At 42.5% G+C, this 27,278-nt stretch overlaps 1 protein-coding gene across 1 annotated transcript in view; it reads left to right on the forward strand.

The window, feature by feature from the left end:
• Positions 1-19,891: 19,891 nt before the first annotated feature.
• The window catches only part of ITGA2 (integrin subunit alpha 2), a 101,537-nt gene continuing 94,150 nt past the window's right edge, over positions 19,892-27,278 (forward strand). Inside the window, exon 1 of the mRNA XM_065406608.1 lies at positions 19,892-20,083. Coding sequence (XP_065262680.1) covers positions 20,038-20,083 — 46 coding nt within the window. The 5' untranslated portion in view covers positions 19,892-20,037. The remainder of the gene's footprint in view (positions 20,084-27,278) is intronic.

Below are 27,278 nucleotides of genomic sequence, written 5' to 3' on the forward strand. Positions count from 1 at the left end.
AAATGGTGGCAGCGGGACCAGAGCTAAGCTGGTAGATAAGCTTAGCAGTTTTCATGCAGGCCCCTACATTTGTACCCTAAAGTTCAAAGTAGGGATACAGCCTTGACATGGTGGCACAGCGGTGGGATCGTTTTAAACCCAAAAGCCAGTAAGAGATTTTTTTTCCCTTCTAGCTGCTTGGAGAGCAGAGCTGAAGGTAGATGCATATCTTATCTCTCCTTGCCTGAAGGCAGAGGTGTTAAGTTTTTTTAACAAGGTCCTTTGTTAAGAGAAGGGTTCAATTAATGAGCAAACAACTGGTAAAAATAATTTACAAGGTGAATTGTGTTTTTTTTCTTTTTTACATCCTCGGAAGTAGCTAGTTAGAAACTCTCTGTTAACTCAGCAGCACTCAGCAGGAGCCTGAGCTAAATACATCCCAGTTTCAGTCAACTGCAGAGGGTGAGACCCAGCACAAAAAAACCAGGAAAATGACTACCAAAGAAAAAAAAGCTAAAGAGGAGGCCCACAAGAGAGCTATGGAGCTGAAAGAAAAAGAAATAGAGCTGAGAGACAGAGAAAAGAAAGCCAAAGAGGGGGCCCACAAGAGAGAGATGGAGCTGGAGAAAGCCAAAGAGGGGGCCCACAAGAGAGAGATGAAGCTGAGAGACAGAGAAGAAAAAGCCAAACAGGAGGCACACAAGAGAGAAATGGAGCTGGAAAAAGCCAAACAGGAGGCACACAAGAGAGAAATGGAGCTGGAAAAAGCCAAACAGGAGGCCCATGAAAGAGAAGAAAAAGCCAAAGAGGAGGCCCACAAGAGAGAGATGGAGCTGGAAAAAGCCAAAGAGGAGGCGAGAAAAAAAGAAAGGAAGCATGAACTGGAAGCAGCAAGTGCTAAGCAGGATGCATCAGACCATCCTAACAATTCCTCTCCAAGTACCACTTCCCATCCCAGGAAATTCCCCACCTACAAGGCAGGCGATGATACTGAGGCCTTCTTAGAAAATTTTGAAAGGGCCTGCCTTGGATACGACATCCCTCCAACCCAGTACATGGTAGAGCTGAGGCCGCAGCTCAGTGGACCCTTAGCAGAAGTGGCGGCTGAAATGCCTAAGGAACACATGAACAGTTATGAACTTTTTAAAAACAAGGCCAGACTCAGAATGGGGCTAACACCCGAGCATGCCCGTCGGCGGTTCAGAGCCCTAAGGTGAAAACCAGATGTGTCATTTACCCGGCATGCCTACCACATTGACAAAAATTGTGATGCCTGGGTATCAGGAGCAAATGTTAAATCTCTGGAAGATCTGGTTTCCCTAGTAAAAATGGAGCAGTTTTTAGAGGGTGTTCCTGAGGAAATAGAAAGGTACATCCTAGATGGGAAGCCCAAAACTGTAACCGAGGCGGGGGAGATTGGAGCCAAATGGGTGGAGGTGACAGAAAAGAAAAAAGCTAGTAGCAGTTGGAGCAAATATCAGAAGGGGCAAGCCGAAACAAAACCTTATCACCGGGGACAACCCAAGGCCCCACCCACATCCCAAGGGAAACCCCAGACGCCTTCTCACCCCACCACACCAGTCTCCAGCAACCAACATCGCCCCGGTGATACCTTAGCAGGGCGATGTTTTAAATGTAATGAACTGGGGCATATAAAGGCTCACTGCCCCAAGAACCCCAACCGATTACAGTTCATTACACCCCAATCACACCAAAAAACCCCAGACCCAGATGCCTCTCTCATACCCTCGGAACGAAGGGAAACCTTGAAAGTGGGCGGAAAGAAGGTTATCGCTTGGAGGGACACTGGGGCACAAGTGTCAACTATTCACCAATCCCTAGTGGACCCCAAACTCATCAACCCGGAGGCTACAGTGACAATTCAACCCTTCGTGTCACAGTCTGTAACCTTGCCTACAGCCAAGTTGCATGTCCAGTACAAGGGCTGGTCAGGAATGTGGACTTTTGCAGTCTATGACAATTATCCCATTCCCATGCTACTGGGGGAAGACTTGGCCAACCATGTGAAGCTAGCCAAGAGGGTGGGAATAGTCACCCGCAGCCAGGCTAAGCAAGCTTTCACCCCCATCCCTGTTCCTGAGCCGTCCACCAGGGCCCCGTCTGTGTTACCGGAGACCCAAACACAGGTGGTGGAACCGGATCCCCTGCCAACGACTGCAACAGCCGTAGTGGATCCAATCCCAGAGACCCAGCCAAAGCCAGTCCCAGAACCGGAACTGGCAACGCAACCAGCACCAGAACCATTGCCAGCACTGAGTCCAGCGCTTGCAACCCCGTCTACAACTCCAATGCCAGAGGACACCAGAGAGCCTAAACTGGCGGAAGCAGCAGATAACCCTACCCAAGAGGCTCAGCCAGAGCCTGAAATACCACATAGTGCACCAGCGGACAGCGGTTCACAGTCAATGAAAAAAGCCCCAGCACCTACATCGCTTCCAGAGGGACCAAGCCCCAGTCCACAGTCCAAGGAGGAACTGATGTCTCCAGCATCAAGGGAACAGTTCCAGGCCGAGCAGGAAGCAGATAACAGCCTTCAGAAAGCTTGGGCGGCGGCACGGAGCACCCCACCGCCTCTCAGCTCTTCTAACCGATCCCGGTTTGTTGTAGAACAAGGACTTTTATACAAGGAGACTCTTTCTGGTGGGCACCAAGAAGACTGGCATCCTCAAAGACAGCTGGTAGTTCCCACTAAGTATCGGGTAAAACTCTTGAGCTTAGCCCATGATCATCCCAGTGGCCATTCTGGGGTGAACAGAACCAAAGACCGGTTGGGGAAGTCCTTCCACTGGGAGGGAATGGGCAAGGACGTTGCTAATTATGTCCGGTCTTGTGAGGTGTGCCAACAAGTGGGAAAGCCCCAAGACCAGGTTAAAGCCCCAATCCAGCCACTACCCATAATTGAGGTCCCATTTCAGCGAGTAGCTGTGGATATTCTGGGTCCTTTCCCAAAAAAGACACCCAGAGGAAAGCAGTACGTACTGACTTTCATGGATTTTGCTACCCGATGGCCGGAAGCTGTACCCTTAAGCAACACCAAGACTAAAAGTGTGTGCCAGGCATTAGCAGACATTTTTGCCAGGGTAGGGTGGCCCTCCGACATACTTACAAATTCGGGAACTAATTTCCTGGCAGGGAACATAAAAAACCTGTGGAAAGCTCATGGGGTGAATCACTTGGTTGCCACCCCTCATCACCATCAAACCAATGGTCTGGTGGAGAGGTTTAATGGAACTTTGGGGGCCATAATACGTAAATTCGTAAATAAACACTCCAATGATTGGGACCTAGTGTTGCAGCAGTTGCTTTTTGCCTACAGGGCTGTACCACATCCCAGTTTAGGGTTTTCACCATTTGAACTTGTGTATGGCCGCGAGGTTAAGGGGCCATTACAGTTGGTAAAGCAGCAATGGGAGGGGTTTACGCCTTCTCCAGGAACTAACATTCTAGACTTTGTAAGCAACCTACAAAACACCCTCCGACACTCTTTAGCCCTTGCTAAAAAAAACCTAAAAAATGCTCAGGAAAAGCAAAAGGCCTGGTATAATAAACATTCCAAAGAACGGTCCTTCAAAGTAGGAGACCAAGTCATGGTCTTAAAGGCGCTCCAGGCCCATAAAATGGAAGCGTCGTGGGAAGGACCATTCACGGTCCAGGAGCGCCTAGGAGCTGTTAACTATCTCATAGCCTCCCCCACCTTCAACATAAAGCCTAAGGTATACCATGTTAATTCTCTTAAGCCCTTTTATTCTAGAAAATTAAACGTTTGCCAGTTTACAGCCCAGGAAACTGATGACGCGGAGTGGCCTGCAGGTGTCTACTATGAAGGGGAAAAAAATGGTGGCGTGGAAGAGGTGAACCTCTCCACGACCCTGGGACGTCTGCAGCGACAGCAAATAAAGAAGCTGTGCACAAGCTTTGCACCGATTTTCTCAGCCACTCCAGGACGGACCAAACGGGCATACCACTCCATTGACACAGGTAATGCTCACCCAATTAGAACCCCACCCTACCGGGAGTCACCTCATGCCCAAGCGGCTATACAAAGGAAAATCCAGGACATGCTACAAATGGGTATAATCCGCCCCTCTACCAGTGCATGGGCATCTCCAGTGGTTCTAGTTCCCAAACCAGATGGGGAAATACGCTTTTGCGTGGACTACCGTAAGCTAAATGCTGTAACTCGTCCTGACAACTATCCAATGCCACGCACAAATGAGCTATTAAAAAAATTGGGACATGCCCAATTCATCTCTACTTTAGACTTAACCAAAGGGTACTGGCAAGTACCACTAAATAAACCCGCTAAGGAAAGGTCAGCCTTCGTCACCCAGGCAGGGGTGTATGAATTCAATGTACTCCCTTTCGGGTTGCGAAATGCACCCGCCACCTTCCAAAGACTTGTAGATGGTCTCCTAGCAGAATTGGGAGAATCTGCAGTTGCCTACCTCGATGATGTGGCCATTTTTTCTAATTCATGGACAGAACACCTGGAGCACCTAAAAAAAGTCTTCGAGCGCATCCGGCAGGCAGGACTAACTGTTAAGGCTAAAAAGTGTCAAATAGGCCAAAACAGAGTAACGTACCTGGGGCACCAGGTGGGTCAAAAAACTATAAATCCCCTACAGGCCAAAGTGAATGCTATCCAAAAATGGCCGGTTCCAAAGTCAAAAAAACAGGTCCAATCCTTCTTAGGCTTGGCCGGATATTATAGGCGATTTGTACCACACTACAGCCAAATCGCCGCCCCGCTGACAGACCTAACCAGAAAAAAACAGCCAAATGCAGTTCAGTGGACTAATAAGTGTCAAAAGGCCTTTAACCAGCTTAAGGCAACACTCATGTCTGACCCTGTGCTAAGGGCCCCAGACTTTAACAAACCGTTCCTAGTAACCACAAATGCTTCCGAGCGAGGCGTGGGAGCAGTTTTAATGCAGGAAGGACCAAATCAAGAATTCCATCCTGTCGTGTTTCTCAGCAAAAAACTGTCTGAGAGGGAAAGCCACTGGTCAATCAGCAAAAAAAAATGCTACGCCATTGTGTACGCGCTAAAAAAGCTACGCCCATATGTTTGGGAACAGCGCTTCCAACTACAAACAGACCATGCTGCGCTACAGTGGCTTCATACCGCCAAGGGGAATAACAAAAAACTTCTTCGGTGAAGTTTAGCTCTCCAAAATTTTAATTTTAAAATACAACACATTTCGGGAGCTTCTAACAAAGTGGCTAATGCACTCTCCCGGGAAAGTTTCCCAGAGTTAACTGGTTAACAATTGTTCTTGTAATAAAACATATTGTTAGTTTTTATATAATCAGTAGTATGTCTAAAGGTACATGTATCTTGTTAACTCTGTTTTCTCCTAAAACTCCAGGAAAAAATCACAGCCAGTGTGGAACCAAACGTCCAACACTATCTGTGATTTGGGGGGCGTGTCATAACTATAAAGGGAAGGGTGACAGCCATACTGTGTACAGTACTAAAGTCCCTCCTGGTCAAAGACTCTAAAATCCTTTTACCTGTAAAGGGTTAAAAAGCTCGGGTAACCTGGCTGACACCTGACCCAGAGGACCAATAAGGGGACAAAATACTTTCAAATCTTGGGGGGGGAAAGGCTTTTGTGTGTGTCCTTTGTTTAAGGGGTTGTTCGCTCTTGGGACTAAAAGGGACCAGACATCAATCCAGGTTCTCCCCATCTTTCTAAACAAATCTCTCTTATTTCAAAATTGTAAGTAAAAGCCAGGCAAGGCGTCTTAGATTTACTTTGTTTTCTCAACTTGTAAATGTACCTTTTACCAAAGTGCTTATCTTGTTTGCTATACTTTGAACCTAAGACAGAGGGGATTCCTCTGAGCTCTTTGAGTTTAATTACCCTGTAAAGTTATTTTCCATACTGATTTTGCAGAGATGATTTTTACCTTTTGCTTTAATTAAAAGCCTTCTTTTTAAGAACCTGATTGATTTCTCCTTGTTTTAAGATCCAAAGGGGGTTTGGATCTGTATTCACCAGGAGTTGGTGAAAGGAAGGAGGGGGGAAGGGTCAATCTCTCCTTGTTTAAGATCCAAGCAGTTTGGATCTGTATTCACCAGGGAATTGGTGAAAGGTTTCTCAAGGCTTCCCAGAAAGGGAATCCATCGAAAATGGTGGCAGCGGGACCAAAGCTAAGCTGGTAAATAAGCTTAGCAGTTTTCATGCAGGCCCCTACATTTGTACCCTAAAGTTCAAAGTAGGAATACAGCCTTGACAGAAGCCTATTCCAGTACTTAATTATCTTCATCGTTTGAAAATTTCTCTAATATCTAACCTAAATCTCCCTTGCTGCAGTTTCAGCCCACTACTTCTTGTGTCTATGCCTTCAGTGCATTTGGAGAACAATTGATCACCACCTTCTTTATAATAGTCCTTTACATATTTGAAGACTTATCAGATCCCTTCTCAGTCTTCTTTTCTCATGACCAACCATGCCCAGTTTTTTAACCTTTCCTCATCGGATACGTTTCTAAACCTTTTATCAATTATGTTGCTCTCCTCTGGATTCTCTTGGGTTTGTCCACATCTTTCCTAAAGTGTGGCACCCAGAACTGGACACAATACTCCAAGTAAGACCTCACCAATGCTTAGTGGAGTGGAACAATTACCTCCCATGTCTTAGCTACAACACTCCCAAAATGATATTAGCCTTTTTCACAGCTGCATCACATTATTGACTCTCATGCAATTTGTGATCCACTATAACCCCCAGATCCTTTTCAGCAGTATTACACCTACACAGTTATTCCTCATTTGATTTTCCCTTCTTCTGAATCTGAAAATTTTATAAACAGACTTTCCACTCCATTATCCAATGGATTAATGAAAATATTGAATAGTACTGGACCCAGGACTGACCCATATGGGACTCCACTACAGCCATCCTCCCAGTCTGACAGCTAACCATTTATAACCATTCTTTGAGTATGGTCTTTCAACCAGTTGTGCACCTACCTTACATTAATTTCATCTAGACTACTTACTGCTGCAGAATATAACGTAGGGGGAAAACATAGTAAGATTTTTCTTTAAATGTTAGACATTTATTTGAATACACTTATTATCTGCAATATTGATAGACAAGAAAGAAGAAGTGGGACTGCTAAACACTCAGGATGGAGTAGAGGTTAAGGATAATCTAGGCGTGGCCCAATATCTAAACAAATACTTTGCCTCAGTCTTTAATGAGGCTAATGAGGAGCTTAGAGATAATGGTGGGATGACAAATGGGAATGAGGATATGGAGGTAGATATTACCACATCCGAGGTAGAAGCCAAACTCGAACAGCTTAATGGGACTAAATTGGGGGGCCCAGATAATCTTCATCCAAGAATGTTAAAGGAACTGGCACATGAAATTGCAAGCCCATCAGCAAGAATTTTTAATGAATCTGTAAACTCAGGGGTTGTACTGCATGACTGGAGAATTGCTAACATAGTCCCTATTTTTAAGAAAGGGAAAAAAAGTGATCCGGGTAACTACAGGCCTGTTAGTTTGACATCTATAGTATGCAAGGTCTTGGAAAGAATTTTGAAGGAGAAAGTAGTTAAGGAGTTTGAGGTCAATGGTAATTGTGACAAAATACAACATGGTTTTTCAAAAGGTAGATCATGCCAAACCAACCTGATCTCCTTCTTTGAGAAGGTAACAGATTTTTTAGACAAAGGAAACACAGTGGATCTAATTTACCTCAATTTCAGTAAGGCATTTGATACAGTTCCACATGGGGAATTATTAGTTAAATTGGAAAAGATGGGGATCAATATGAAAATTGAAAGGTGGGTAAGAAACTGGTTAAAAGGGAGACTGCAATGGGTCATACTGAAAGGTGAATTGTCAGGCTGGAGGGAGGTTACTAGTGGAGTTCCTCAGGGATCGGTTTTGGGACCAATATTATTTAATCTTTTTATTACTGACCTTGGTACAAAAAGTGGGAGTGTGCTAATAAAGTTTGTGGATGACACAGAGCTGGGAGGTATTGCCAATACAGAGAAGGACTGGGATATCATACAGGAAGATCTGGATGACCTTGTAAACTGGAGTAATAGTAATAGGATGAAATTTAATAGTGAAAAGTGCAAGGTCATCCATTTAGGGATTAATAACAAGAATTTTTGTTATAAGCTAGGGACGCGTCAGTTGGAAGTAACAGAGGAGGAGAAGTATTGATCACAGGATGACTATGAGCTGCCAATGTGATATGGCCGTGAAAAAAGCTAATGTGGTCTTGGAATGCATTAGGAGAGGTATTTCCAGTAGAGATAAGGAGGTGTTAGTACCGTTATACAAGACACTGTATTGTGAGGTACTCCCTTCTCTTCATGTGTCATTATATAATGCCTGTATCTGTAACTTTCACTCGATGCATCTGAAGAAGTGAGATTTTTTTACCCATGAAAGCTTATGCCCAAATAAATCTGTTAGTCTTTAAAGTGCCACCGGACTCCTTGTTGTTTTTACAAGACACTGGTGAGACCTCATCTGGAATACTGTGTGCAGTTCTGGTCTCCCATGTTTAAGAAGGATGAATTCAAACTGGAACAGGTACAGAGAAGGGCTACTAGGATGATCCGAGGAATGGAAAACCTGTCTTATGAAAGGACACTCAAAGAGCTTGGCTTGTTTAGCCTAACCAAAAGAAAGCTGAGGGGAAATATGATTGCTCTCTATAAATATATCAGAGGGATAAATACCAAGGAGGGAGAGGAATTATTTAAGTTCAGTACCAATGTGGACACAAGAAAAATGGATATAAACTGGCCATCAGGAAGTTTAGACTTGAAATTAGACAAAGGTTTCTAACCATCAGAGGAGTGAAGTTCTGGAACAGCCTTCCAAGGGGAGCAGTGGGGGCAAAAGACATATCTGGCTTCAAGACTGAGCTTGATAAGTTTATGGAGGGGATGGTATGATGGGATAGCCTAATTTTGGCAATTAATTGATCTTTGACTATCAGCGGTAAATATGCCCAATGGCCTGTGATGGGATGTTAGATGGGGTGGGATCTGAGTTACTACAGAGAATTCTTGTGGTGAGTCTTGCCCACATGCTCAGGGTTTATCTGATCGCCATATTTGGGGTCAGGAAGGAATTTTCCTCCCGGGCAGATTGGCAGAGGACCTGGGGTTTTTTCGCCTTCCTCTGCAGTGTGGGGCACGGGTCACTTGCTGGAGGATTCTCTGAACCTTGAAGTCTTTAAACCATGATTTGAGGACTTCAATAGCTCAGACACAGGTTAGGGTTTTTTTACAGGAGTGGGTGGGTGAGATTCTGTGGCCTGTGTTGTGCAGGAGGTCAGACTAGACGATCATAATGGTCCCTTCTGACCTTAAAGTCTATGATTCTATAAAGATAAAAATCGTAAGGTTTTTTATTATTAATGCTCACATTACTGGGCATAGGTAGGTCAATTGCTGATGTCATATAAATCTACCAAAGGACTAGTTGAGACAGTGCCAGTTCTGCAACTGTGAATACGCTGAAAACTATTTTCTCTCTTGAAGTTTCAGTATCTTTAAACTGACAATATAAAAACACTACTGGACAAATCCAGCGCACCTCAAAAGACCTATTTGCTTCAACTGGAGTTGTAATTTGGTTTGAAGTGTACTTATCAAAGGATTAATAACCTCTTCAGTTCAGACTATCAAAACAGAAGCATGAATAGGTTTTGATTTCACATATCAGAAAACAGTCCATGTGGTTTCAAAACAAGAATGGTCTAAAAATGGATGAAGAATGTAAATACAAAATATTTTGATGAAAAAAAAATGCCAGCCTGCTCAGAATGTACTTAAATCTCTTAACTGGAAAGTGTTTGGCAGAAGAGGTTGGTTATTGTTAGTTATAAGGATTAAACTCTCATTGGAACTGTACCAAGGTTAATGCTTTTGTAAATGTGCTGAATTTATGTAGAATAGATTGGGGAAACACATGCATTGTTTCAGAGGTGGATGGGCCCTTACATGAAATTCACTGGGATTATACAGTATTTGTATCTAACTTTTTCACTGTGTGTGTCACATGCTAATGAAGAAATTCCCCCACAGACCACCTTGCCTCCCCTTCGTGATTACATGAACCATGTCTGCTCTCACTGTAGACCAAATAACATCCTTGTGGCAGCTCTAGCATTTGCTTACATGGCAAAGGAATAGGAAGAAAGTATTTCATGCTTGTTTTAATGCAATTTAGCAACTGAAAACAAGGAAGAGACTGCCTCATATAGTCTACATGTGTGCCATGAACCACTGGTGGTCTGTGGACTACAGTATGGGGACCACCTCCACACAGTATCCGAGCACCTGGAAATCAGAAGTTTCAGATCAGAGTAGAGTGGACTGAGGCCCAAATTGCCATTTTCATAGCAACTTTTCAGAGTACAGTCCCTCTTTAAATGTTTTCAAAGTTCTCCTACATAGATGTTGTAACCGGGGTCCTAGTGGGGAGCCAGCTGTGGTCACTCAATTAGGGTGAACTGCAAAGAATGGGGCAGCCAAACCCCCAAAAGCTGGTGGATATTCCAATACTTAGATTTACCAAGCCAGCATAAAACAGCTTTTTTATTACCTTACTGGTTACTCAGAACTCCAAACAACACAATTCCCTTAAAGTGATCCAGCCTCAGGCCTCCATCCAGCACCCACATCAAATATGATGAAAATTTCTGTAAATCTTATTTCATCATATAAAAGAACAGGTTCTACCAATCCCAAAGGATCGGCCACATTATTTCCCAGGTTAATGAATGTTTCAGATCTTACCCAAATATATGCTACAGCCAATTTTTATTAACTAAACTAAAATCTATTAAAAAACAAAAGAGAAGGAGTATGGTTAAAAGATCAATATACATACAGACATGAGTTCATTTCTTGAGGTTCAGATTCACAACAGAGATGGTGAGTTTTGTAATTGCAAAGAGTTCTTTTAGAAATAGTTCATATTTCATAGTCCAATGTCCAAATCTCATATTCAGGGTGTACCAGCATAACTGGGACCTCAGTCTTGTGACTCAAACTTCCCCTGATGAAGCCTAAGCAGATCTGAGATGAGAGAATCAGGATCCAAGGATCTTTTATACAATTTCATGTCTTTTGACAAGTTGGAATTTCCTCGGGGAACAAAAGGTAATCTTGGATGACTTTGAAGGAGGTCCATCACTGGTACTTAGCTATACAAAATACCATAAGGCCATTTGCTTGTTCCTCCACCATTCACAGTATATTTCAAAGAGAGATGAATACTGAGATATCCCATGTTTACAATTCATTTAAATGCCAGTATCTTCTTTTGATCACTGAATTATCAGAATACAGCATAGACAGGGACTGTTGATTACATTGTGGACCCTACTCATACATTTGTAAATACACAAAAACACAAACATCTCCCCACATGTCTTTTGAGGGTTATTTATTTTGCAGGATGTTTAACCCTTTCTAGCCATGCTTCACAGATGTTATTTAGCTCAAAACAATTTGATGATTTTCTTTAGCCATAGGACAAAACAAATGTTGGGCTATAGCTTGTGTGCTTTCTCTACATAAAGGACACATCTAGTTTCTTCAATCCTGTATCCTCCTTCCCAGCTGTTTTGTATCTTCCCCCATTGTCAGAGAGTCAAGTACATGCTAACAATTAAGCTTTATAACATTCCACAATAGCCCACTCCTGATCTATCCATCTTTCTCTGTTTGTCAAGTTGCTTCCTCTCCCTTTCAATCCTAACAACTCTTGTAGGAGAGTCAGGTTATTTGGTATTAACTCAGACCCTGTATTTATGCTTACTTTCCCTTGAGAAAATTTGCTTCCCAAAGTGAATTTAAGTGATTCTCAAAGTGTTAGGAGTGAGAAGATATGTAGCTTGAAGCAAGGAATCAATACAGTTGGAGGTGTGACATGAGAGATGGAAATCAAGGACTTCCAATAAGAAAATGACCTTTTCAACTGAGAACTACGATTTGGAATAGGCACTAAAATTTTCCAGTCACTGACATCTTGGGGGAAGAAAAATAACCTGGCCAAATGTCTCTAACCCACAGTGCCTGGAGTGTGAAGGTTGCCAATAAACAGTCTAGTTTGTGAACAGTGCAGTGAAATCACAGCCAATGAAATTCATGAATGGGAAAGACAAACTGTGAATTCCATTTTGGCTATTCTGAAGTGTCAAATCTTCATAAGCAAAATATTTCTGCAGGATTAGCCACTATGCTAGTTTTGCCTTTTTTCCCTTATCCTTATCATTACATTATACAAACACAGAAGCCAAAAATATAAAAAATAGTTCACTGAACGATTAATATTGCCTGTGTGAATTCAACTGAGTAACTGCGCTTCCTCATTACTACAGAGCTACTCATTATGCTGTGTGTGTGTTAGTATATTTTTAATCTCTAGATATATTCAAAGTATGATTTGACAGAGCCTGACTAAATTGTACAGACAGATAAGGTATTATTGGCTTCTAAAATTAAAAATATAAAAAGACTCAGATATCACAGATCCTAGTGATCCCTGCTGTCCACCCACTAGGACTGCTGTGAGGGGAATCCAAGCCTCTGATGCTCTGGATCTCCTGGGGCGTGTTAAGCTTCTGGAGCCTCAGCAGCCTGCAGCACTGGTTTCTGCCTCAGCCTTTCTGGCACATTTCCTGGGTACTGACTCTGTCTGCTACTATTTCTCACAAGTGGAGCTCTCTTTATATTACTATTTTTATTACAAATATTTGCACTGTAAAAATGATAAACAAAAGAAATTGTATTTTTCAGTTCATCTCATACAAGTACCATAATGCAATCTCTTTATCATGAAAATGCAACTTACAAATGTAGATTTTTTGTTACATAACTGCATTCAAAAACAAAACAATGTAAAACTTTAGAGCCTACAAGTCCACTCAGTCCTACTTCTTGTTCAATCACTTAGCCAATCACTAAGACAAACAAGTTTGCTTACATTTATGGGAGATATTGCTGCTTTAAACTGATGCTTCTTATTTACAATATCACCAGAAATTGAGAATAGGCATTCAAATAGCACTTTTGAAGCCAGCGTTGCAAGGTATTTATGTGCCAGATATGCTAAACATTCGTATGCCCCTTCATGCTTTGACCACCATTCCAGAGGACATGCTTCCATGCGGATGATGCTCGTTAAAAAAATAATGCATTAATTAAATTTGTGTCTCAACTGGGGGAGAATTGTATGTCTCCTGCTCTGTGTTTTACCCATAAGCGATATATTTCATGTTATAGCAGTCTCAGATGATGACTCATTTTAAGAACACTTTCACAGCAGATTTGACAAAACACAAAGAAGGTACCAATGTGGGATTTCTAAAAATAGCTACAGTACTTGACCCAAGGTTTAAGAATCTGAAGTGCCGTCCAAAATCTGCGAAGACGAGGTGTGGAGTATGCTTTCAGAAGACTTAAAAGAGCAACACTCAGATGCGGAAACTACAGAACCTGAACCACCAAAAAAAGAAAATCAACCTTCTAACTCAGATGATGAAAATGAACATGCGTCAGTCAACTCTACTTTGGATTGTTATCAAGCAGAACCCATCATCAGCATGAACTCATGTCCTCTGGAATGGTGGTTGAAGCATGAAGCGACATATGAATCTTTAGTGCATCTGACACGTAAATATCTTGCAACACTGGCTACAATAGTGCCATGAGAACACCTGTTCTCACTTTCAGGTGACATTGTAAACAAGACGTAGGCAGCATTATCTCCTGCAAATGTAAACAAACTTGTTTGTCTGAGCAATTGGCTGAAGTAGGACTGAGTGGACTTGTAGGCTCTACAATTTTACATTGTTTTATTTTTTAATGCAGTTATTTTCTGAACATAATTCTACATTTGTAAGTTAAACTTTCATGAAAAAGAGATTGCACTTCAGTACTTGTATTAGATGAATTGGAAAATACTATTTATTTTGTTTTTTACAGCGCAAATATTTGTAATAAAAAATAAATATAAAGTGAGCACTGCACATTTTGTATTCTGTGTTGTAATTGAAATCAATATATTTGAAAATGTAGAAAACATCCAAAAATATTTAAATAAATGGTATACTATTATTTTTTAACAGCGTGATTAATCGCATGATCAATCACGATTAATTTTTTAAATCGCTTGATAGCCCTATAAATAATAGTACTAGTTTCACTCAAAACTAATATATCTAGGGAACACTTAGATATTTTGGTAACAGGTGCTATAGAAAACCCTAAAGTAAGTATATAGGTGGCTTGATTCTTGTGATGTGGATTGCTCTACTGGTGATCTTCTCCTAGCTCTAATTTAAAAGAAAAAGTAGTCTGTCCAAAATTATAAAAATGAAATGGACTGAAATGTTTTTATATTATTAAATCCTGCTGAAACAGAAGAGAACAAATTTTCACATTATTGGCTTAGAAACAATGAATATGGGCCAGAACCTTCCCCTCACCCCAGAACTGAACCATGCTGAACCTTTTTCTCATATTGAGATAACTCCGTTCTTCCTTCCTATTTAGTCTTCAAGTGACCCCCCCCCCAGCTGCTGATCCCTTAATTTAAGAATTTTGAGACATATATCCAAGCTGAATGTGCTGTGGTTCATTCATTAACTTTTAGTATAGGGTTTTTTTTCTCAAAAGCAGCTATCAGAGCAGGACCCATACCCACCATAGAACAAACTGATCTCTGAAGTCCTTTAATTTGGGTGAAGCTATGCTAAGGAGGAATGTGGCCCAGTGTCTGTATAATACAACTGAAGAGAATGGGAAATGGATGAGATGGCACTGTTTTCCTATCATATGTAAGATACAGTACCAGTTTATATGATAACAATACAGTAGTATCAAAATCTTCTTAAATCTGCTTAAAATTGAAGCATTCCCATTTAAGGTCACATTTTAAATAGTATGGTATTTCTATGGCACTTATTCAGCCATGTCCTATTCAGTTTATGTGTGGGAGACAAAACTCCCTTTGCCTTTGTCTGTGCATGAGGAACTATTTTTCAGCATGACGTGTGTGAGAGAGAATTTCATATCCTTAGGCCATATTTACAATGAGAGTGGTGTAACTGAGTCTAGGATATGGGGAAACTGAAGGTGAGGCACTTGAGACACCCTTGCTCTCTGGGCTTTGTGTTTCAGTATGTTTTCCCCATGTCTGACCACAGGAATGAACATTGGTAATCTTCCCCTTACCATAAACTTCATGTACAGGGATGCTACGTTTCTCTGTTTGTTTTATGCTGTAGGTTTCTAGATTTAAATTAAGTGATTTTTTTTCTTTTAGTAGAGTCTACTGCCATTTCTCCCTTTGCCTTGGGCTATATTTATACTATTGGGAACCACAAAGGGAGAGCCCCGGTACAAAAATCAGCCAGAGTCCCTCCAGCAAGGAGCCCCTCCCATTGTTATTTTATAGCCCATGGCAGTTACATAACAAGTTACATAACAATACCAAAGTATGGGGCATTTCTCCCGCTAACCATATGTGTGCTTTTATGTGTATAAGCATAGTCTAGAAGACCAGGAGTGACCAGTGCAGTGCTTCAGATCTCCTAACTTGACCATGCATTGTATTTGTATTCAGTATTGCAGCTGAAATCTTCCAGTGTTTGTACATCTTGAGGGTGTGTATGCAGGTCAGAGTATGTCTCAATGAAGGAGAAGCTGAGTGACTGTATTCAGAGAGCGGTGGGTCAATCCTAGTAAGTGACTGAGTATTTAGGGAAAAAAGAACAGGAGTACTTGTGGCATCTTTCCATTATTTACCTATTTCCTGGCACACAACCACTTACTAACCCTGACACACATACTCATGAACCCACATATTGAGTCACTCGCTTTACTCCCAGAAAAAATATAGTTACTTACTAACCCTTAAACATCCCCCCCTGAATACTGGTTTCAGAGTAGCAGCCGTGTTAGTCTGTATCCGCAAAAAGAACAGGAGTACTTGTGGCACCTTAGAGACTAACAAATTTATTTGAGCATAAGCTTTCGTGGGCTACAGCCCACTTCATCAGATGCATAGAATGGAACATATAGTAAGAAATATATATGCATACAGAGAACATGAAAAGGTGGAAGTACCTTCTTGTCAACTGTCTAAAATGGGCCATCTTGATTATCACTACAAAAGGTTTTTTTTTTCTTTTCTTCCTCCTGCTGATACCTCATCTTAATTAATTAGCCTCTTACAGTTGGTATGGCTACGTCCCCCTTTTCATGTTCTCTGTATGAAAAGGGGGAAGTAGCCTTACTATATGTTCTCTGTATGAAAAGGGGGAAGTAGCCTTAATATATGTTCCATTCTATGCATCTGATGAAGTGGGCTGTTGCCCATGAAAGCTTATGCTCAAATAAATTTGTTAGTCTCTAAGGTGCCACAAGTACTCCTGTTCTTTTTGTGGATACAGACTAACACGGCTGCTACTCTGAAACCAGTATTCAGGGGGGGATGTTTAAGGGTTAGTAAGTAACTATATGTTTTCTGGGAGTAAAGCGAGTGACTCAATATGTGGGTTCATGAGTATGTGTGTCAGGGTTAGTAAGTGTTGTGTGCCAGGAAATAGGTAAATAATGGAAAGATATTCATAAGTGAGTTATATGGCAAGTCCCTCCTCCCTTTTCTCAGTTATGGGAAACATTTAATTTACTCAGGAAGCAATGCTGGTGATATTTACAGATCAGAAGTATGTTCAAACAGAGCAAGATCCCAGTACAACCACCCACATTTAGTTTTTTGAATTTCCTGCTGTTCCTAAAGAATCAGTGCCCGGTATTTATAATTAGTTGTTGAACAGATTCATCTGTGTCAGCAGATATGTTCATTTTAACTTGGAGTGCTGATTCAGAAGTTAAAATATAAATTAGGAACTGGGAGAATATTTGTTAGACTATTATTAAAACAGAAGCTAAGGGCTTGTTTACAGCTAAGGGTTTATGCCATTTTGAAAGTAATCCTTATTCCAGGATTACTCCAGGGGAATTTTACCAATTGTCCCCATGTAAACAAGCCCTAAATTTAAATTTACTCACCAAAGAATCATTGTTATAGTAGATTCCAAACAGAATGAAAAAAGGGAGCAATATGAATTTGGACACGTTCAAATTTTGGGAAAGAGAAGGGGAATATTTGTCCACTGCTTTGAATATATTCAGATAGTGGTATTAGTGCTAACTGGCTAAAAACAGCATGGGTGTCCAGCATTTTACACTGGCTTTCCCTATTCAATTTCAAATCTGTTTCCAATCCTGACCTTTAAGTTCTCAGTGGGGCTAGACCTTTGTTGTGTTAAAGACACATATATGGCATATTAACTAGGACACTGCTGACAATGTCCTGTGTATTCTATAGCAACTGGATTCAATTCTTTGGCAAGATTCCTAGATTCTGCAGTACTCTGGTATGGCAGAATGGAAATTCTGTGGCAGATTCATTTAGATTAAAAGATATAGGTTTTTAATTAAACCTGAGATTAAATAATCTGTACAGTATCCACTGTTGTTTATTTTTATGGTAAACTCAATTGATTTTACAATGTCTCGGTTTTCAATTTTTTACTTACTCCGTAAGTGAAATGATGAGTTCACATTTCTCAAAACTATTGTTTCAGGCTGTCTACAGACTGAAGAATAGAATATTGTTTATAAGGGCTAGAAATGTATGTTATATATACAGTGTGTTTGTGGATATATGTATAACGTATACAGAGACATACATGAAAGCTCAGATTTTAGAGCACAACTCTGTTGGTAGCAAATCCCATGGTGAAAGAATCACAGTCCACAGAACACATGCAGCCCTGATGTTGGGTTGACAGTGCACAAAGTCAAATACTGAGCAGCAGTCCTAGGGTAGCCTTTCTCAGTGGAAGACCCCTTGGCCATACAATTTCCAACAGAGATGTTGGGAGGCTAAGCCCAGCTCCTGCTACATTCAGAACATGCAGCAAAACTCATATCTTTCTGCAGGATCCAATATATGGCGTCAGCTTAGTGAAAGGAGCTGCGTATGCTGGTGGAGGGGAATAGATCTTAGATCAGGTTAATGAAGGGCAGTGCGTGGTGAGGGGATATGTCCTGAGAGGTTGTGTGAGTTGGATTCTTTGCTTGCAGATGCAGATTAATGGGGTGGGGTGTGTTTGGAGGGGCAGGTTAGTGTGCGGTGGAGGGACAGGTTAGTGGGTTGCAGTGTGTTTTGAAGGGCAAGTTAGTGTGTCATGGGGGACAGGTTGGTGGGGTTTGAAGGGGCAAGTTAGTGTGTGGTTGGGGGACAGGTTAGTGGAGTGTATTTGGAGGGGCAGTTTAGTCTGTGGTTAGACAGGTTAGTGGGGTGGGCTGTTTGGAGTGACAGCTTAGTCTGTGGTTGGGGGGCAAGTTAGTGGGGTGGGGTGTTTGGAGGGCAGGTTAGTGTGTGGTGAGGTGACAGGTTAGTGGGTTGGGGTGTGTTTGGAGGTGCAGGCTAGTGTGTGGTGAGGGGACAGTTTATTGGATTGGGGTTTTTGTAAGGGCAGGTTAATGTGTAGTGAGGGGCAGGTTAGTGGGCTGGAGTGTTTGGAGGGGCAAGTTAGTGTGTGGTTGGCAGGACAGGTTAGTGGGGTGGGGTGTGTTTGGAGTGACAGGTTAGTGTGTGGTGGGGGACAGGTTGGTGGGACAGGGTGTGTTTGGAGGGGCAGGTTATTGGGGTGGGGTGTTTGGAGGGGCGAGTTAGTGTGTGGTTAGGGGACAGTTTAGTGGGGTGGGGTGTGTGTGTGGAGGGGCAGGTTAGTGGGTTGGGGTGTGTTTGGAGGGGCAGGTTAGTAGGGAGGTTGGAATGTGTTTGGAGGGGCAGGTTGGTGGGGTGTTTGGAGCGGCAGGTTAGTGTGTGGTTGGGGGAAAGGTTGGTGGGGTGGGGTGGAGTGTGTTTGGAGGGGCAGGTTAGTGTGTAGTGGGGAAGTAGGTTAGTGTGGTGGGGTGTGTTTGGAGGAACAGGTTAGTGTGTGTTTGGGGGACAGTTTATTGGGTTGGCATTTTTGTAGGGGCAGGTTTGTATGTGGTGGAGGACAGGTTAATGGGGTGGGGTGTGTTTGTAGGGACAGATTACTGGCGTGGGGTGTTTGGAGGGGCAGGTTAGTGTGTGGTTGGGGGACAGGTTAGTGGGGTAGGGTGTTTTTGGAGGGGCAGGTTAGTGTGTGGTGGGGGGCAGGTTATTGGTTTTGAGTGCATTTGGAGGGGCAGGTTAGTGTGTTAGGGGACAGATTAGTGGGTTGGGGTGTGTTTGGAGGGGCAGGTTAGTGGAGTGTGGTGGGAGGGGAGGTTAGTGGAGTGAATTGGAGTGTGTTTGGAGGGGCAGGTTAGTATGTGGTGGAGGGACAGGTTAGTGGGTCGGGGTGTGTTTGGAGGGGCAGGTTAGTGTGTGGTGGAGGGACAGGTTAGTGGGTTGGGGTGTGTTTGGAGGGGCAGGCCAGTGGGGTAGGGTGTTTGGAGTGGCAGGATAGTGTGTGGTTGGGGGGCAAGTTAGTGGGGTGGGGTGTTTGGAGGGCAGGTTAGTGTGTGACTGGGGGGAAGGTTAGTGGGGTGGTGTGTTTGGAGTGACAGGTTAGTGTGTGGTGGGGGGCAGGTTGGTGGGGTGGGGTGTGTTTCGAAGAGCAGGTTAGTGTGTGGTGGGGGACAGGTTAGTGCTGAGGGGTGTGTTTGGAGGGCAGGTTAGTGAGGTGGGGAGGTTGGTGAGGGGCGGACAGTACTGTGAGGGGGATGGTGCCCATTTCCAGAGAGCGGGTGTTTGCCCCTGGCTCCGGGGCGGGCTGGGGGCGGAGCAGCAGAGCAATGTGACCCAAATCCGCTCCCAGCGCAGCTCAATTTCTCTCTCCTCCTCCAGCAGCTGTGCTGCTCGGGTCACCGTGCAGCCGCACTGCCAAGCACCTTGCAGCGCTCGGAGCCGGCACAGCCCCCGGATCTGAGTACTTGGCCCTTCCCTGAGCGCTGCTCCCCGGCAGGACCCCGCTGTGCAGGAATCATGGAGCCCGGCGGCATGTGGCTCTCGCTGCTCCTCCTCAGCCAAGGTAGGTTTCCCTACGGGTTTGCTAGAGATTGGGACAGTCCGGGTCCCGCTGAGCAGAGGGTCTCTGTTAACCTCATAAAGAGCATTGCCTGCTGCTGAGAATGGAGCTGGACACTGCACCTTGCGGCGCCTGGAGCCCCGCGACCATCTCCAAAGGGGGCAGCCTGGCGTGGGACAGAATTGCTTCCTCTAGATGAACTTCCAAGAAACCCCACGTGGCCGTGCAGGCTGCTGCTGTGCCAGACCCTACTCAGTGCACACACAGAAGGTGCAGAGCAGGGTGGGAAGGGATTTCAGACTAACTTCCGCCTGCTGCACAAAACTAGCCCCTGGTGAGTAGCACCAGGAAAGGTGCTGAAATACTGACCCTATCCAGCAGCAGTTTTATTCCACCAATGAAATTATGAAATCTTCCCACTTCCAGTCTTCCCCCCTTCACCCTCCAAAGAAGCTCTAATGTACTCTGAACTCTCCCTTAATCGCTTTCATTTGGCTGCCCTCTGAGAATAAAATGTTGTGGCGACTGTACTTAGAGAGGGGACAACACAAGGAGTCTCCTAATCAAGGCTGGTAAATATTTAAGAAGGAGGAACTGTCCATTCCTTCAGCTTCTTCTTTATATACTACCCCAAGTGACTGAAAACTAGTTTATAAACTACTGGTAAAATATATCCATGTTATTCTTGCCTTTTGCAAGTGCCACAAATCTATATTTTTCAAGTTATCAGATGAAATCCTGGACAAGCTGATTAGCATCCAATTTAATTTGCACTACAGGAGGTCGTGACTAATTTTCTGCATAAATGTACACATTTTAAATGAGAGCATGATGTTCTTTATTATGAATTCTGTTCTTCAATTCTTTAAATCCCTCTAACTTTGCCTCCACCCCCTGGGCCTCTGTCCATAGGAAATTTTAACACCCTCCTCCTATTCTTGGATGACTGAGTGACCATTATGTATATTTTCCTGGGAACTATAAGCCATGACATTCACTTTTCATAAAATTCCTCCCAAAGTTTAAATATTACTGTATGCTTTCATGTATCTTTAATTGGCAAGTCTACTGAAGAAGAGCCACAGAAACTGAGTTTTTACCTGTGAGGTGTCCCAACTTGTTCTTTCAGTAACTATGGGAAACATGGTGGAATGTGTGGCTGGAGGGTATGAAATCAGAAACAAAAATGTTAACCTGTGGTGAGATTTACGGTATACAACCAACCCTGTAATATTATAATGAGAAAACTTCTTAAAGCATCAAAGTGTGAAACGCCCACTCTGCATTTTTGTCTAATCCATCCTTTATCTCCTGGTCACAGTGACTGCATACCAGGGGGATAAATATGTCCACTAATTCACGGTGTAAAAGATCTGGGACTAGGGACATTCTGAAGAATGGTGTTTAAGGGGGTGGATAGGAACTAATTATTCGAGCAGGTTTCCCCTGACAATAAGAGCTGTATGTAAGGGGATGCATCAAGGTGTATATTAATTTATTCACATTGCCTAAACAAAGTATTAATTCTTATGGTTCATATCTGCTGTAATTTCAGTTTGAGATTTATCCTGAGAACTAAAAACTCCTGTAACTGCTGAACTAATGCTTTCTTAGGGTCTCTTCTTGCTCCAATTGAACTCAATAGCAAAACTCCCACTGACTGAGACAGCATTCTCTCTTGGCTTAAGTGATGTAAGGCCAAAGACCCATATTCTTCTCAGTAAAACTGATGCGGTAATATCTTTTAGTAGTAGACCAACTTTTGTTGGTGAAAGAGACTAGCTTTTTAGCTACACAGCTGACAGAAGAATAGGGCAGTTAAGCCCCTGATTCTGCAAACATTAACTTCTCATATTTGAATAGTCCCATTGAAATCAATAACTTTACTCTTATGAGCAGTCCTAAGCCTGTATATAAATGCTTGTGGAATTGGGTCTAACAGACTGGGGGGCAGGTTACTGAAGGGCTGTATGTTTGGGAGTTAATGGGGGGTGGTGAAAGACCCTCCAGTAGGGTGGGCTCATTTTTTTGGAGGGAAGAATGGAGGAATCATTACAATGCCTGTTGCATTCAATCAATCAGATGTCTCCAATGGATCATACCATAAATAGGGTGGAAAACCCTCCCAATGAATGTACAGTGTTTGGTTTGGGCTTGATTATGTATATATTTTTAATTTCCACATTATCGGTGCCATCTCTTCTAGAACACGGGGGCTCTTGCTTTCTTGCAAGCTAAGCAGTAATATGAAGGTTGTGCTTATTGGGGGTTGTAGATCGTGCCTTCTTTTATGTTTGGAAACTGCTTAGCACATTGTGGGTGCTGTAGACATAAATAATACTTATGTAAAGCCATCCCTTTTGATATTATATTATTGTATTCCCATTTACCACCTTGATTATACTTTACCAAAATAATTATATTTGGTTGACAGTAGCAGATTGTTTTTTAGCTTATTAGAAATGAATAATTTATTATAGGAAGAGCTGGTAGTATTGCATATTATTAAGGTTGCCTGACACTTTCCATTATAAGACTCTGTTTTTGGTTACCTATAACTTTGCCAAACTTTAACTGTTTGGGCTGAAATTTTCCATGCTGGATCTGCCTCAGGCTGAAGTTCTTGGAAAAGTTCAGGCAAAATAGTTCATCTGTTTCTGAGAACGAGGCTATTAAAAATATGTTCTTTTGCTTATGTTAAAAATAATCTGGAGACCTTTTCTTTGAACAAGTATAGTGTGCCCAACACTTGGAAGCAGCGACTTGAACTTTCGCAGGGAGTGGCCTTTGTGTGAGTGCTGGGCTTTTTGCTATACCTGTCAAAATCTGCCCAAATGTGGCCAGGTTAGAAACCTCTGAAAAGTCATGATTCATGCATACTCAGTAGAGACTTAGATTTTAGCAGCCAAATTTCCTGAAGATTGTGTCATCACTGACCATATTCCAGCCCAGGGCCCAGCAGGCTTTAAAGCAGAGCTTTCCCTGGGTCACAGCAGCTGTGCTTGTGGCAAGTTTGGGCACCTGAACTGAGAGCAGGGGAACTGTCTCCTGCAATCTCAATGATCCCCCCCACCCTGCCGCCACCAGCTGGGCCCAGGCAGCATGGAGGAGGAAGCTGCCTTATTTGAATGGATATGAGATAAGAGATGGACCAGAAGGGGACTATGAGGAGTAGCTGACTGGAGGCCAGTGAGGGAGAGACAGATCAGATGAGGATCCATCCAAGAGGTGGAAACTGGGCAAGGAGACTGGTTACAAGGAATTGTGGGATTGGGAGGGACTTGTGAATGGCTGAGGAAGGAGCCTGGGACAGGAAGTGGTGGTGGGGGAGATTGGGACAGGAACGAGAGTAGGACTGGCTGGCCAATGAGACTGGGACTAGGATGAGATGCCTGAAGGGTAGGTGAGAAAAATGGCACCAGGATGAGGGGCCAAATGCGGGGAAGAGACCAGACTGGGAGAAGGACAGGTTGGAAGAGAGGGGTTAGAAGAGTCTGCTCACTAGAGCACATGCCTCTCCAGAGCCTGGAATGGAACCCAAGTTTTCTGGGTCTCACCATTCTTCTGGCGTCAGCAAATATCTGTGAAACCCACTGGCAAAGTGTCCTATCCCCTTGTAGGGGGATTTTGTAGCAAAAGAAACTGCCTCATTTGTTGCAAAAGTTGGAAGGTGTGTACCTATTTTGGTTGTTGGGAGACGGTAGCCTAAGCCCGCCCATAGTTAAAAGGCCCTTCCCCTTATCTGAGTGCCTATATGATACTGGGCAAGTCAATTAAACAAAACTCTTCATAGTTTGCCAGTGATTGTGTGTTCTTCATTTTATGGGTGCCTAACTTGAAACTATGCAGTCTAATTTGCAGAAGTGCTGAGCAATCACAGCAGCATCTGAACTCAATGGGAGCTATGCTTTGAATATATAAAACTATATACTCTGAAAAATCAGGTTCTATACATCTCAAATTGGGCAACCAAATTTAGTGGATACTTTTGACCTTTATTTCTGTGTGCCTCAGTTCCCCATCTGTAGAATGGGGATAATAAAAGCCCCTCACCTCATAAGGATGTTGTGAAAATAAATTCATTAGTATTTGTGAATCACCCAATACTATTGTGCTGAGCGTCATAGTTTAACCCATGAAGAAATTAATATTTTTTTTGTTTTCAGAGTCTGGTTTGAATAGTGTGCAGTAAACAAGGCACAGGGCTACACACTGAATAATGGAGAGAAAACAAAATATTTAGTGAACACTGTCCAGAGGCGGATTACACTTTTGTGAGGCCCTGGGCCAGAGGAAGTGGGGGCCCCTCCCCACCCCTTCGGCTTGCAGTTCCCTGCCCCCCCTTTCTTCCCCTGGTACTCCTACTGGGGAAATGGGGTCAGGGCGCAGGGGCTTCCCCTGCCCCGCCTCCCCCCCCCCACCTGGCACTCCTACCAGGAAGCAGGGTTGGGGAGCAGGAGCAGGGCAAGCCCCCACGCCCTGATCCCACTCCCCAGTAGGAGTGCGGAGCAGGTTGGAGCTCGGGGGCACCCATTTTTTCTGGGTCCCCCCAGTTGGCTGGGACTCCTGGGCACAGGCCCCGTTGGCCCACTGGCTAATCTGCCACTGACACTGTCTGTTCTGTGCATGGAACGTGGCATGGAATGGGGTCCTGTGGAAAAATGTCCTGTGGAAAAATGTGATCGTGTAATTAAATATTGTGTCATAATGCATATGCACAAAGTGGCCGAACTAAGGTTGCACAGACAACCTTAATTCAGGCATTTCTTAACTTTGGAATATGTGATTTTGAAAACCTAATAGGATTTCTTAGCATAGTTTTGTGTGTGTAATGTTAACTAGAATGGGCCAAAGGTAGAATTGTTTGTGTAAATGCCTCCCATTCCAAACTTTGAGGGTTGGATTATTAAAATGGGAGTCTGATCTGAACCTTTGTGAAACCAAAGTCACTACTGATTTTACCTGTCTCTGATTCTTAGAATTTTTTGTCTGTTAGTAAAAGCAATATTACAAATCGTTTCTTATGAGCTTTTATTTTTACAATATTATACATTTAAGTAAGGCTTATTTCACAATGATCTACAGAAGACCTATATTTTACAAATTATATTTATAACATTTGTAAAATATAAAGTAATTTTTTTAGAATGTACACAATGAATTATTCATAATTCTAAACAAATTAACAATGTTTATTTCTACATAACTTGGACACTAAATATGGAATGCATTGACTTACTCTTTAGACTTAATGGTATGTTGTACTAGAAGTATCTGGTTGTGGTACAGTTTTCAGACACTAATTTGCTTTTTAAGTATTGAGAAGTCTTGGTATTTAATAAAAGCAGTACACTAAATAGTCGGATATTCCTTATAGTCTTACTGTGTTTCCTGGCCACTACTCAATATCCATTATATTTTTTCATTGTCAGTTGTTTTAAATGAAAGAAAATATTTTTTTTCACATGAATAGGTGTTTGTGAGAGCTAAGATGTAAACCTCCTCATGCATTTGATGAATATGCAAACAATTAAATGGGTATAAAATACTGAACTTTTTGGAATAGTGAAGATAGAAGGGGGCTTATCTATTTTTAAAAGAGTAAACCAAGCTATTAGCACTGGTAGAAGTTCTGAACATTTACAATCCAGTGTTGTCATTTTCATTTAAAGGTTTCCTTTGTTAGACTTTGGGTAGGCCCGATCCCATTTCCATGGTTACCGTGTCAAAATGCAGACAGGACACAAGCTGGATTCTGATCAGAATGGTTCATGCAGTTGCATACCAACACATGCCGTCTGGTTGTTTTAGGACATTTTCACCAGCAGTTTTAAAGTTTCTTCACAAAGTGATCACTAGCCCCATGTTGCCTACTTGTTTTAGGATTTCAGGCCTGGTAAAGTGAGAGAAATAATGAGCAAGATAAACTTGTTTTAGTGTAACTAAAACTAGCTGTGGGGTTCCCATTCAAATGAGTCAAGGACACTGGAGAATCTACACCATCTTAAGTTTTCATTTCTACAAAAAGCATAACAGAGAAGGATCTTTATTTACAAGCCTTAAAGATAAGGAGTGGCACTTGGCTGTATTAAATAATTGTTTGAACATGCCTCTTTGTGTAGAACACTTACTCATGACATTGGAGAAAAGGAATTAAGTGAAAATTAATGTGAACAAATAACATCATGCTACACTGGATGAATGGCAGTCTGTCTATATTTTCTGTATATACACATCACTTTAAAGCTATATGATGTAACATTCTACCCACTCTTATTTTTTGAGGTGATGAATTTTCACAACACCCAGTAAAGCCAGTGGAAACTGTGTATGCTCAGTCTCTCTGAAAAATCAGGCCAGGAGTTCTGTCGATAAGTTTTAAAATTATTTAAGTATTATTAGAGTATTGTTATCCTGGATAGAGGACTTAGTCTTCCCAGCAATAGAAAATATTATTCAGAAGCTGGATTTGTTTTGATTTTCCTCTGAAGAGCTATACTCTTTTAATAAGGAAGCAAATTCTGGGTAAAAAGTAACTCTTAAAAGGGGAACTACAGTACTTAGACAAAGAAATAAGATGAAATTTAAACAGATGAACTTTTTGGTACTATAATGGAACACTCAGAGTATAACACAATGGCATCTGCATAACTATATAGATTAATGTCTTCTATTCTTTTGTCCCATTCAAATCAATGGACAACCACCTTAGTGGGATTCTCTTGCCATTTCTCTGCCTCATTTTGTCCTTTTACTTGTCTTTCCCAATTCAGCACTCTTTATTCCTTAAGAAAGAAATGTCCTGTATTAAATAAACCACCCCACCTCCCTGGTTTTGGAACTGATGTTTTCCAACTGACAATAGACAATAAAGAATTGTCCTTGATAAGCACCAGTTGCCCCTGGAGGCTGTATTTCCTGATGGTGTGAAAAGGGCTGCACAGCCACTCCTGGAAGTTGGGACTCAGAGGATGGTTACATGTATTTGCTCATTTTCCCCAAGGGATTTCATCTTTGGGGATGGGGATATGACAAAGTTCCACTGAACCCTCCTACCATCTACTATGTATGTGTCACCAGCAGGAGACGTAATACAGCCACTTATGTTGGGATGTTCATTATGCTGATGACACAAAACTCTGGAAATGGAGGCAGGACAATTTTCACCAGTGGAGCATCTGGCCCCATGACTCTTTTC

Source organism: Emys orbicularis, chromosome 6 (genome assembly GCF_028017835.1).
Source record: "Emys orbicularis isolate rEmyOrb1 chromosome 6, rEmyOrb1.hap1, whole genome shotgun sequence".
NCBI lineage: Eukaryota > Metazoa > Chordata > Testudines > Emydidae > Emys > Emys orbicularis.